General features: G+C 45.1%; 1 protein-coding gene across 2 annotated transcripts in view; it reads right to left on the bottom strand.

The window, feature by feature from the left end:
• LOC147033374 (uncharacterized) overlaps positions 1-13,433 on the bottom strand; it is a 108,827-nt gene that overhangs the window by 62,109 nt on the left and 33,285 nt on the right. For both annotated transcript variants that reach the window (XM_085854103.1, XM_085854111.1), the window contains exon 3: positions 11,019-11,247. In XM_085854103.1, the coding sequence (XP_085710229.1) occupies positions 11,019-11,247 (229 nt within the window). The remainder of the gene's footprint in view (positions 1-11,018; positions 11,248-13,433) is intronic.

Genomic DNA, 13,433 nt, shown 5'->3' with positions numbered 1-13,433 from the left:
GACGGGGCACGCGCCACTCGCTCAAGGGCGACGCGGCACGCGCCACTCGCTCAAGGGCGACGCGGCACGCGCCACTCGCTCAAGGGCGACGCGGCACGCGCCACTCGCTCAAGGGCGACGCGGCACGCGCCACTCGCTCAGGGCGACGGGGCACGCGCCACTCGCTCAAGGTGACGGGGCACGCGCAACTCGCTCAAGGGCGACGCGGCACGCGCAACTCGCTCAAGGGCGACGCGGCACGCGCAACTCGCTCAAGGGCGACGCGGCACGCGCAACTCGCTCAAGGGCGACGGGGCACGCACCACTCGCTCAAGGGCGACGGGGCACGGACCACTCACTCAAGGGTGACGGTTCTGACCGAAGGTCAAAACGACTTCTCACTACTTAATACACCAGGGGGTCATCCCAAGGTCATTACTTAATACATCAGGGGGTCACTGATGACGCTGATTATACTCACTCTGAATGACGAGGCACGGCAAAAGCGCCAGCAGAGAGTGAACAGTTCGCTCAAAATAACGTAGCACAGTACCACCATCGACAATGGATGCTTGGCAAGTGGCTTCAGCACTCATGCAAGCACTCCAATTAAATGGTTGATGAGGAACGGTTGGACAGGCTGTCGCTGCATACATAAAGGATAACTTTTACTTTACAGCCTGTCTTCACCACACATGCAGCAGTTAATGAAATAAAGTGAATTCGTTCAAAAAATGACGATGCACAAAGAGTTGCTGTTTAATACAGAACAATCCTGGAAATATCACAAAGTTAAATTGCCCGTGAAATAAAATTGCAAAAAAAAATCCGCCATTTTGCCTGCTCATCTGTGCACGTGTTATGTGGTGCATCGATTTGGGGTCCAAGTAAACGTTACAACTTTTTTTGTGAAGTTCCCGTTTTTCACCATGATTTGTTTTGATCCTCTGTGGAGCACCTCTGAAAACCTCAGAAAATCGACACAGATCTGGCAGATGCTATGGATAGGCAGTCCCTCTGGGGGACAGGGCACGAGGTCGAGCAGTGAATGCATTAAAATCATACAGATCAATGAAGCTGGTTAATTTTTGGTTCACGAGCAAGTGACCACAACAGTGGGGAGAACAAGTATTTGATACACTGCCGATTTTGCAGGTTTTCCCACTTGCAAAGCACGTAGAGGTCTGTAATTTTTATCATAGGTACACTTCAACTGTGAAAGGCGGAATCTAAAACAAAAATCCTGAAAATCACATTGTATGATTTTTTAAATTATTAATTTGCATTTTATTGCATGAAATAAGTATTTGATCACCTTCCAACCAGAAAGAATTCCGGCTCTCACAGACCTGTAAGTTTTGTCTTTAAGAAGCCCTCCCATTCTCCACTCATTACCTGTATTAACTGCACCATTTTGAACTCGTTGTCTGCATAAAAGACAGCTGTCCACACTCAATCAATCAGACTCCAATCTCTCCACAATGGGCAAGACCAGAGAGCTGTCTAAGGACATCAGGGACAAAATTGTAGACTTGCACAAGGCTGGGATGGGCTACAGCACAATAGGCAAGCAGCTTCGTGAGAAGGCAACAACTGTTGGCGCAATTATTAGAAAATGGAAGAAGTTCAAGATAAGTCAATCACCCTCGGTCTGGGGCTCCATGCAAGATCTCACCTCGTGGAGCCTCAATGATCATGAGAGGTGAGGGATCAGCCCAGAACTACATGGCAGGACCTGGTCAATGACCTGAAGAGAGCTGGGACCACAGTATCAAAGAAAACCATAATTAACACACTACGCCGTCATGGATTAAAATCCTGCAGCGCACGCAAGGTCCCTCTGCTCAAGCCAGCGCATCTCCAGGCCCGTCTGAAGTTTGCCAATGACCATCTGGATGATCCAGAAGAGGAATGGGAGAAGGTCATGTGGTCTGATGAGACCAAAATAGAGCTTTTTGGTTTAAACTCCACGCGCCGTGTTTGGAGGAAGAAAAAGATTGAGTACAACCCCAAGAACACCATCCCAACCGTGAAGCATGGTGGTGGAAACATCATTCTTTGGGGATGCTTTTCTGCAAAGGGGACAGGACGACTGCACCGTATTGAAGGAAGGATGGATGGGGCCATGTATCGCGAGATCTTGGCCAACAACCTCCTTCCCTCAACAAGAGCATTGAAGATGGGGCGTGGCTGGGTCTTCCAGCATGACAACGACCCGAAACACAAAGCCAGGGCAACTAAGGAGTGGCTCCGTAAGAAGCATCTCAAGGTCCTGGAGTGGCCGAGCCAGTCTCCAGACCTGAACCCAAAAGAAAATCTTTGGAGGGAGCTGAAAGTATGTGTTGCCTAGCGACAGCCCCGAAACCTGAAGGATCTGGAGAAGATCTGTATGGAGGAGTGGGCCAAAATCCCTGCTGCAGTCTGTGCAAACCTGGTTAAGAACTACAGGAAATGGCTGATCTCTGTAATTGCAAACAAAGGTTTCTGTACCAAATATTAAGTTCTGTTTTTCTGATGTATCAAATACTTATTTCATGCAATAAAATGCAAATTAATTATTTTAAAATCATACAATGTGATTTTCAGGATTTTTTTTAGATTCCGTCTTTCACAGTTGAAGTGTACCTCTGATAAAAATTACAGACCTCTACGTGCTTTGTAAGTGGGAAAACCTGCAAAATCGGCAGTGTATCAAATACTTGTTCTCCCCACTGTATATTCATTATGGGTGTGTCTGTCTGTCTGTCTGTCTGTCTGTCCCAAGCATAGCACCATGGTTTTTGATCCGATCTTGATAAAATTTGGGTGGGAGGTTTATATCATGATCTAGTTGTGTTTTCCTGAGAATGGGCGTGCTACGCACAAAAAAACATGTTTTTAGGGGGTAGCCTGTTTCAAGTTACATCTTCTCTGAGGGTGTTTGTCGAATCTGGCAGGGGTTTCGTTATTTGGTTCGCCCAATGGCACCTTCATAGCCCCACAGAGCTCGATTTTTCATTTTCATCCCAAGGTCAAGGTCACGAACTTGGAAAATGTCAAAAAAATAAAAAAATTGGGCATTGAGCTCCGAGGGTTTTCAACTGTTTCAAATGAAAGTTGGTATGCAAGTTGTGCTCTTTGAGTACTACAACTTTCATCATTTTTTTCCCGATTCCCGCCAGTTTGCCCGGGCGTCCCCTCGAAGGTCAAAAATACAGATGTTTCAGTTAGACACTACGACCGTGTACATTGCTCGTGTACCATCGCAGTCTCCAGACTAGTATGTTACGAAATCATTTTCTGTTTATTCAATATAATTTTCCAAACATTAGAAAAAGATAAGTTTAATGCTTTGGAAATTACACATATTCTTGTGTATCTATGGTGGACGGAACATAGGCTTGCTTGCTTAAAGTAAATAGGTCTATCGGCTTAGTTATACGACTCGTTATTTCTTTAAATAATCAGATTTCGACACTTCTTTAGTCCAGACGATATCAGATCCTAAAAAGCGAAATGATATTTCGACGATATACTTTAATTATTCCGTGAGAGTGGATCGTGGAACATCGTCTCATATAATGCATGAAATCGCTCCAAGCTCCCAATATGAAAACTATAGAACTTACAAAAGCGAAGTATACAACGATTCGTAGCTGTGATGAACAGGCATTCTATGAGTGAGGAAAGTGAAAAATAAATTTTATCATTAAGAAATCGTTGCGGCCTGTTCCAATGCAAGGCATGGTTGAGTCGGCCAAAAAAACAAGGCAGCTTCAGACCCCAGCGAGGTTACCCAGGAAACGCCTTAAGACCTCAGACAGCGAGGTGGCGGAGGATCGCCTGATGGACATAATTCAGTAATGCCGTTAATTATCTTCAAAAGGGGTGTATTAACTAACCCACGCACCCAATTTTCACTCATGCAGTCCCTTGGAGTTTTCTTAGTGTGCATGCAAAGTTTCAGGCTGCTTGGTTTTATGGTTTTGGAGTTATGGAGGACACACACACACACACACACACACACACACACACACACACACACACACACACACACACACACACACACACACACACACACACACACACACACACACACACACACACACACACACACACACACACACACACACACAGGAATCCTGCTTCCATGTTCCGAAATATGACCATCATTTGGTAGCCCAGGCCCAGCTGTACTGGCGAGGGTCCCCTATTGATGCTTCCCAAGTTTATTGGGGGGTTTTGGGCTTCCGGGTGGGGAAAGTGACTGCACTGCCTTCCACTTCAATCTCCACTGTGATCCTGGCAGTTTCAGTCCAATGGGCTCCACCCCCCACCCCCCTTTGCTTCGACTTGCTCCGATTGCTCATTAACGCAATAAATTTAGCATCAAATCACACGTTCTGCAATTTTTCCTTCGAGGTGTGATTTCTCACCCCTCAAGTTCGAATCCCAAACGACTTGACACCAGTGTTTAAGCCATCGAACCGTCCCACGTGCTGAGTGCGATTTCCACGAACCGCATAAAGTGGTCACACCGGTCAGCCCTTTCGGGCATCCACCGCAGTGTCTAGTCTATTTTTGTCTTATATGCTGCGGTGGGGTACCCAAGGTGACTGGGTGTGGGTGCTTTGGATGTGCTGTACGTCCGTACTCTAATCAGCAGCTCAAACAGGAGCCGTGAGGATGCAGGCACATTTCCAGATGGGTGTTAAAGAGCAGGTTTTGGGTCGCTGATGACTTCGCGTGATTCGTAGGTTGTAAGCACATTAATAAACGTGGGGTATTTATTTTCTTACATTTGAAACTCAAAATATGCTAAAATTAACTTTTAAGTCAAAACTTTTCTCAGTAATCGAAAAACAGACCGGAAGTTACTGAAGATGCTACGACGTCACGTTCTCCGAAAACTTCGTGAACATTCGGAAACAGCGTGTGAACAATGGCGAGATGCGAATCAGAGAGTGATTTCAGCGGCGATGAAATTGAGTGTGTTCATTCCGATATTGCCGAGGACGAGTCGGAGGATGATGGGAATTTATACTATGGAGTTTCTGGCCCTGAGCCATATAAATTTGAGCCACTGGCAAGTGCCAGATAAGAAAACGGCCTATTTCGTGTACAAGTGGCAGGACTGACTGTCCGGCAGTTCACACTGACAGACTCCACCAGACAGATTGGTTTGTAGATTTTCATTTTCTTGTTCGATGCATAAAATGTAAAGTTTGATTCGTCTGTGACTTGATATAATAATTTTTTTAACCCTCTAGTAGCCTGGTGTTGGCTCAGTGGTTAGGGTGGTGGCTTGGGATCCTTGGGTCCCGAGTTCAAGCCCCGTCGGCCGCTGAATTAATACACCAGGGGGTTGACTCAGCCTGTCATCCTTCCGAGGTCGGCGAAATGAGTACCAGTTCCAGTGTGTGTACTGGTAGAGAGGCACTGCATCAGCGACACAGTCGCGCTTCAAGAAATGATAGCTACCCCAGCAGCTAAGCTGCCATACGACCACCACCAACCCTCTATTCTATTCTAACTTGATAGAATAGAGTGATGACTTACTCTATTCTAATAATTTCTCGATTTCTTCTGCGCATTTATAGATAAACACCTTGCCCCAATGCTTGAGAGGTGATACAGTGCGAGAAGATGAAGTGGGAGCCAGCTGAGAAGGATGAATGGTGGGCACAGCGTCACGCTTGTTTTGAAACCGAGCTCACTCATTGCGTTGCCTTCGTAATTCTCGGCGATGAAATGGTCACCACAAATGACAAGTCTATCCAAAGTGTCTTCTTTACCCGTTTTCTTTGGGGGAAAATTCGCCCGTTTTGTTTGTACAAATCTTATCCACTGCCTGCGAGTGTTTGATTCCTTCGGGAATCGGTGGGAGCGATTACTCGTTTTCCAGCCATTTTCGCAAAACATGACGACACACGTAAGAGGCATGATGTACAAATATCCAAATAATTTTGTTCTACAATAATTCAAAATAAAAAAAGGATAATATAGACAGTTGAAAGCTCAAAATAAGCGAAAGAACGGCCCGCTGAACTGGACACTTCTTCAATGAGCGAGTGAGCGCCGCTTTCTTTTGGAGAACGTGACGTCACCATCTGGCCCGGTGTGTGCCCCGGTTAGAATAGGTTCACCGTATCCCTGCGTGTTGTAAGAGGAGACTAAAAGGGTTGGCGTCAGGGAGGGCATCCGGCCATAAAAACATCGCCTCAAAAGGAAACCATGATGAGTACAACTGATGGGCAGGGTACAGCCCGAAGTACCCCGTGGGGGTCCCCACCCCCTCTCGTTAAAACTCAAGGTGGGGAACACGATTGAAGCAAGGGAGGAAGTTTTTCCATTTATGACGACCAATCGTCTGATGCCCCACGTGGAGATCGGTTAGTTGAGGTTTGGTACATGGAATGTAGGGACAATGAGAGGCAGATCTGGAGAAGTGGTTGAAACATTGGTCAGAAGAAGAGTGGACATATGTTGTGTTCAGGAGACACGGTGGAAAGGAAGTGGTGTGAGAATGGTGAAGGGTAGGCAGGGGCAGAAGTATAAGTTTATGTGGCAAGGGTGCCCGGAAGGCGTGCATGGTGTTGGTGTAATGTTTTCTGAGGATTTTGTAGACAGTGTAGTGAGTGTGACTAGAGTGAGTGAAAGGTTGATGATGGTGAGAATCGTGATCGGAAAGCTCTTGGTGAACGTCATCTCGGGATATGCCCGGCAGGTCGGTCGAAGCGATGAAAAGAAGAACATGTTCTGGTGTGCGATAGAGAAGTTGATGGAAAATGTGAAAGATGATGAAATTGTTGTGGTAGGAGGAGACTTGAATGGACATGTGGGAAGGAGTCCAGACAGTTTTGAGGGAGTCCATGGGGGTTGTGGATATGGTGTGAGAAATGGAGAAGGTGAAAGGATCTTGGAGTTTGCTGATGGAGCTGATTTGTTGATTTGTAATACTCAATTCCAGAAAGCGGATAATAAGCTTATTACATACACGTCAGGTGGGTCGACGACAACCATTGACTACCTGATGCTGCGTCGGTGAGATAGGGGAAACCTCCAGGACACAAAGGTGATCCCAGGGGAGGAGACAGTTTCACAGCACCACCTGGTTGTCTGCGACATAAAGGTGAAAGGTGCGAGGAGAATTCAGCGGGTGAAGTACCAACCGAGGATGAAGATGTGGAGGTTGAAAGAGGTGACAGTGAAGGAAGCATTAAGAGAGAGGCCGAGTATGGTTGAGGATGATGTGGTTGAGCTTGAAAGTGGTTGGATGTCAATGAAAGATAGTCTATTGGGAGCCGTTGGTGAGGTATGTGGATGGATAAAAGGACCACCGAGGCACTCAGAAACATGGTGGTGGGGTGATGAAGTTGGAAAGACGATTGAAGAGAAGAGGAAGAAGTTCAAAGAATGGCAAAAGGCGAAGGGTATGGTGGAAGAAGAGGCAGCACATGAAAGTTATAAGATAGCCAAGAAGGCTGCAAAGAAAGAGGTTGCAAAGGCGCAGGAAGCCCATCGGAAAATGTTCGGAGAACGCTTGGATTCGGAAGAGGGTAAGAGAGCGGTATTCAGGATTGCAAAGCAGATAGCGAGAAAGAGGTTTGATGGGATGGGGGTGAGTTGCTTGAAGGATGAAGTAGGACAAATCGTTGTGGACTCAGATGGAATTAAAGGAAGATGGAAGAGATATATGGAAAGGCTGTTGAATGTAGAAAATGAATGGGATAGCAACATCGAGAGTAACCCAGTTTAAGACCAGCAGAGAAGATAACTGAGAAGGAAGTTGAGGAAGCTACAAGAGTAATGAAGAGTAGAAAAGCAGGAGGGCCAACGGGAGTTGTGGGAGATATGTTGAAGGCAGCGGGAAGTTGGGGTGTGAAGAGAATGACAGAGATCTGTAATCTGGTGGTGAAAGAAGACCGCATTCCATTGGATTGGGAACTGAGTACCCTCGTCCCTCTGTACAAGGGGAAAGGTGACCCTCTGGACTGTGGCTCCTATAGAGCAATAAAGTTATTGGAGCATGGAATGAAGGAATTAGAAAGGGTGTTGGAGAAGAGGATAAGGACGAAAGTAAAGATTGACGAAATGCAGTTTGGATTTATGCCAGGAAGAGGAACGACAGATGTGATTTTTATTGTAAGGCAGTTGCAGGAGAAGTACATGGAGAAGAGGAAGAAGTTGTTTTTGGGGTTTGTTGATCTGGAGAAAGCATTTGATAGGGTTCCACACGAAGTAATGACATGGGCATTGAGGAAGTTAGGAGTGGAGGAATGGTTGATCAGAGTAGTGATGGCAATGTACGAGAGAGCGCGCACGGCTGTAAGGACGAAGGATGGGAACAGTGGTGAGTTTGAGGTGAAGGTGGGAGTGCACCAGGGGTCGGTACCAACTCCACTTCTATTTGTAGTTGTGATGGAGGTGCTGGCTCGGAGGGTAAAGGAGGGTTTACCGTGGGAGCTGCTGTATGCAGATGATCTGGTGTTGATTACAGAGAGTATGGATAGACTGAAGGAGAAGATGAGCAAGTGGAAGGAATGTATGGAGGCAAAAGGTTTGAAGGTGAATATCGGAAAGACGAAGGTGATGGCAAGTGGTAAAGCATGTGGTGAGGTGGAAAGGACTGGGAAGTGGCCGTGTGCTGTGTGCAGGAAGGGTGTCGGAGTGAACTCCATTCAGTGTACAATGTGTGCTGAATGGGTTCATCGAAAATGTAGTGGTGTGAGAGGGTCATTAACCAGTGTGGCAGCTACATTCAAGTGTAAGGTGTGCAGAGGGAGCTGCAGATGAAGGAATTGTTGAGTTGGATCTTGGAGATGGTGTGAAGCTGGAAGGTGTGAAAACATTTTGCTATCTCGGAGACATGCTGAATGGAGAAGGTGGCTCAGACTCTTCGACGGTTGCTAGAGTAATGTGCATGGAAGAAGTTTCGGGAACTGAGTGGCGTGCTGACAAAGAGGGGAGTGTCGTTGAAGCTGAAGGGAAAGGTGTATGCTACATGTGTGAGGAGTACGATGATTTATGGGAGTGAGATATGGGTAATGAACATAGAGCAGCAACAAAGGCTGGAAATGGTCGAAATACGAATGTTTCGGTGGATGTGCGGAGTATCGTTGAGAGAGAGGGAGACAAATGATGACTTGTGGAAGATGATGGGGATAGAGTCTGTGATGGAGGTTGTGAAGAGAAACAGGTTGAGATGGTTGGGTCATGTGTTGAGGAAGGATGAAAGTGACTGGGTGAGAGGAGTGTTGGAAATGAGTGTAGTAGGAAGTAGAGGACGGGGAGGACCGAGAAAAACTTGGCTAAAGGTGGTGGAAGAAGAAATGTGGGCAAGGGGATTAAGAAGGGGAGATGCAGAAAATAGGGTAAAGTGGAGAAGATCATCATGGGGCCCGCAAGGCTAACCCCCACTTTAGTGGGGAAAATGGCCTTTAAATGCTTGTGTGTGGGTCATTCCATGTCAAATCATCAAAGAATCTGCCATCATCTCTCAGATTTTTGTAAAACTTTGGGAACCAATTGGGACCCATGAAAAACAGCAAGAACTCAAATATTTTTGCTAACAGCCTCTTAATTATTGAGATGCAGACTAACGAACTTTGGACTAATTAGCACGACGTCGCGAATTCAAATGGCCATATCTCTAAAAGTACAACACCTCGACAGCTGGTTTTGGTGTCATTTTAAAGGTATTTTCATGCCCTATGAATTTGTCTGGGCAACATTTTCCTACCTCCAACCACAAAAAAGTTATCACAAAATATAAACTTCAATCGTGAATCCCCAAAAAAAAAAAAAAAAAAAAAAAAAAAAAAAAACCTCAAACCCTGCAACACAATGTAAAGACGCCCAACATGACTACTTACCATGTGACTGCCTCACTATTAAGATGGATATTACTGTGGATTTTTTTTCCACTTCCTGGATTTTACTACACATTTTTTGTTACCTCTTATCAACATCTTATTGGATTGCGATAGTTTGACCACGATGATGACACGACTTCAGTGCGAAAAGACAAAACTAAAAGATCCATATTTTCAAATGCACTGAAATTTCAAATAATTCAGGATATTATTCTCCTCCTCTTCCCTTTACAAGGGGAGGGTGGGGAGCAGGGGGGTAACAGATCATAGATCAGGGCATCAAGTTTAAAAGGAAAAGCCAAACAGATATCACAAAAGATTTGGGACTCTCAAAAAGTGGTGGGAATCATGTGGCATAGCAGAGCCAAGACGCTGGCACCTGTTGGAGATGAATGTACATCCTTGAATTGGGTTCTAGCCCCATATATGATGATGTTGATGAAGTGGTACAGAATGAGTATGCAGTGTCGGGTTACCATGTATGGTTGTTTGCAGTTAGTGATCTGTGGAGAGACTAAAAAGAAAAACCCCTATGATGGTGAACACCCCATACACAAGGAACATACAGTGCCTTCAGAAAGTATTCACACCCTGAGACTTGTGTCACATTTTGTAAGGAAAACACGTTCTGTCACGTGAGAAAAATGGAGGAAGGGGGTCTTCAAATAAAACGGTTGGTGTTTATAATTCCGATCAGTCATTCAGACCATCACCACCAAATAATATCTCCAGTTTCAAATTATCGGGTTTCATTCGTTTGACAAAAACAATTCATCACATTTGAATAAATGTTGAACTGCAGTGCAGTGTGGTATTTTTAAACGTACAACATGGAACTTATGTTCAGTTTTGACAAACAATGGAATAAAGAAAACGAGTGTTTGGAGCTTCATCAAACCATCATCCTGTGCGGGTACAACATAGGAAACCGGAACCGTACATCGAGTGAGTGGCGACAACTCATCATTTCCGCCATTTTGTTTTCTCTCATGCGCGAAATGTTGGAGTATCGATTACACATGCAAGTCTGTGGTACCTACTCCTTGTAATTTAGCCTTTTTTGTCTTATTTCTGATAAAAGTCTTCCAGTCAAGAAGATTCCTGCATATCTGTTACGAGTTGTTCAAAATAATTGGAACAATATCAAAGAGGAAAAGCCGGTCGGCCTAAATAATAAAAACTTACGTTCCCTTGATGAGGAATCTGCTGGTGGGGCAGCACAGTAAGAATGGTCTGGCAAGATGGCTCTTTTCTTGATAACTTTGTCCGTTGTGATCTTATTAGTACTTCTTTCCTGAAGAGAACTCCTTAGCTCGAGAGATTTAGGTTGAAAAAAAGCAGTTGGTGCTTTCACTGTCCTTTTCCATTTCCCCTCTTCAACCAGACTCTCAATCTGCTGTTTGTGAAGATTTTTCTGCAGAGAATAAATATAAAACAGATAACCATCAAACAAAAGAGCAGATGAACAGTAATTCTATATTTTCCCCTCACATTAGGGTCCTTACACTAAAGCCCAACATGCGTCTCAGAGGTAGAAAATGTGGACTTCAGATCAAACGATACCCTCGACCAGTTTAGTTCAGAAGGATTCAAACTTATCACCAACAAGAAAACAATTCACAAACATTTGAGGATGAAAGCCGACAAAAGGTTTTATTAATCTGTACGGGCTTTCACACGCCATTACCAAATTTATCGAGGAAGTAATAAAAGTCAAAGTCAGTTTGCACTCAGACCTAAAGTTTACAACGCATGTACCGTACATACTGTTGTAGTCAATGGAGGTCTTTCCAGTCACTTAGCACGAATACGGTGAGATTCCTCAATGTGACCGTAACGGTCAGCCGGATCACATGTCCACTTGGTATGATTCCGTACTGATTAGGGTATCTGAGCTGGCCAAGTGTTACACCAATTAGCACCACACGTCTCCTCTCCAATTAGGGCAAGCGAAACCAGAGATGTGTGGCAGGGTCTTCAAAGGGAATGACCTTCTTGGACTTTCCGAAAACCTTCAACTCAATACTTTACAACGTTGCTCCTCGATCATAAACCAATAAGACAGACAGAAGGACCAATTGCTTCACCCTGCTTTTCACTTCGCGTGTGCGGGGTAGGAAGAACGGCACTCGGTAGAGTGCACACCTCCGCCAGGATGAAGAGTTTACGTTTTATATTCCACTGATAGGCCTGATCTTAACCAAAATCTAATCAGATTGCTCGAGTCACCGACCTAAATGATCCGCCAAGTTTTGTCATAATCTGTCCACAACTTTTTGAAATATCGTGCAATAGATCATTTTTGGCCCCATACCTCAATGGTGAAGAATAACTTCGATTTTTTTTTTTTTTAACTTCTCGTGTCCAAATTTCATTGTTAACCAAAATCGAATAGATTCGTCCTTGTCACACACCTAAACCGTCCACCAAGTTTCGTACGAATTAATACACACTGAGATATCCTGCTCACACAGACAAACGGGCAGATAAAGACAGACGGGGATGAAAAGATAACCTCCGTCCACCTGTGGTGATAGAGAAAATTTTGAAAATTCTCTGATCTGGATCCTCACCAAAATCGAATCAATTTGTCCTTGGCAAACACCCAATCTGTCCACCAAGTTTAATCCGAATCCATCCATAACAGTTTGAGATATCCTGCTCACAGACAGACAGATAAGCGGAGTGAAAACAACCTACCGCCTACCTTTATTTGCGGGGGTAATTATGATGGTGAAAACTGGAAGTGAAGAGCTGAGACAATTACAATAAGATCCGGGTGAAGAGTCACCAAATTTGGCTCGGAATGGAGTCCAACCATATAATATGAGCCTTCGAGGATTTATTGAATCGTGTGGGACAATAAATATATTATATACACAAACACATGACACACACACACACACACACACACACACACACACACACACACACACACACACACACACACACACACACACACACACACACACACACACACACACACACACACACACACACACACACACACACACCAAAACATTATGACCACTGACAGGTGAAGTGAATAACATTGATTATCTTTTTACAATGGCACCTGTCAAAAGGGGTGGGATATATTGTTGCGAATCTGGCAGCAATTTGCACACAACAGCCAGAGTCCCCGCAGTTCAGTTATTTCGATAAGTATGTGTTTATAGTTAGGGTCCCGTCGCTATGTTTAATGGGTGATTAAGTGTATGTGCGCTGCGAGTTATTTTCTTGTTAGATTTTTGCAATACCCAATACCAACAAATCAATCCTTCACTTCTTCGCACCATCGACGCCATTGCCCACATGCGTTTGACCATGGATGTGGGCAGAGGTTTCTTCACCTCAGAACACTAACTCTGCCCAGGAAAGGAGGGGGTTCCCCCCTGTCCGATCACAGATGGCCAGCACATCACCCCATGAAACCCTGTCCAATCAGGGCAAAGATGACCTCAGAGCTCTGACTCCACCCCAGAAAGGCAGGGTTTTCCCCCTGTCCAATGAGAGGGGGACAGATATCACCCCACGAAACTCTGTCCAATCAGGGCAAAGATTACCTCAGAGGACCGATCACCCCACCCCGCCCGGGGG

Source organism: Eptatretus burgeri, chromosome 2 (genome assembly GCF_056783735.1).
Source record: "Eptatretus burgeri isolate ZD-2024b chromosome 2, Ebu_testis_v1, whole genome shotgun sequence".
NCBI lineage: Eukaryota > Metazoa > Chordata > Myxini > Myxiniformes > Myxinidae > Eptatretus > Eptatretus burgeri.
The sequence above is the reverse complement of the archived record's forward strand: the minus strand, read 5'-3'. Positions and strand labels throughout refer to the sequence as shown.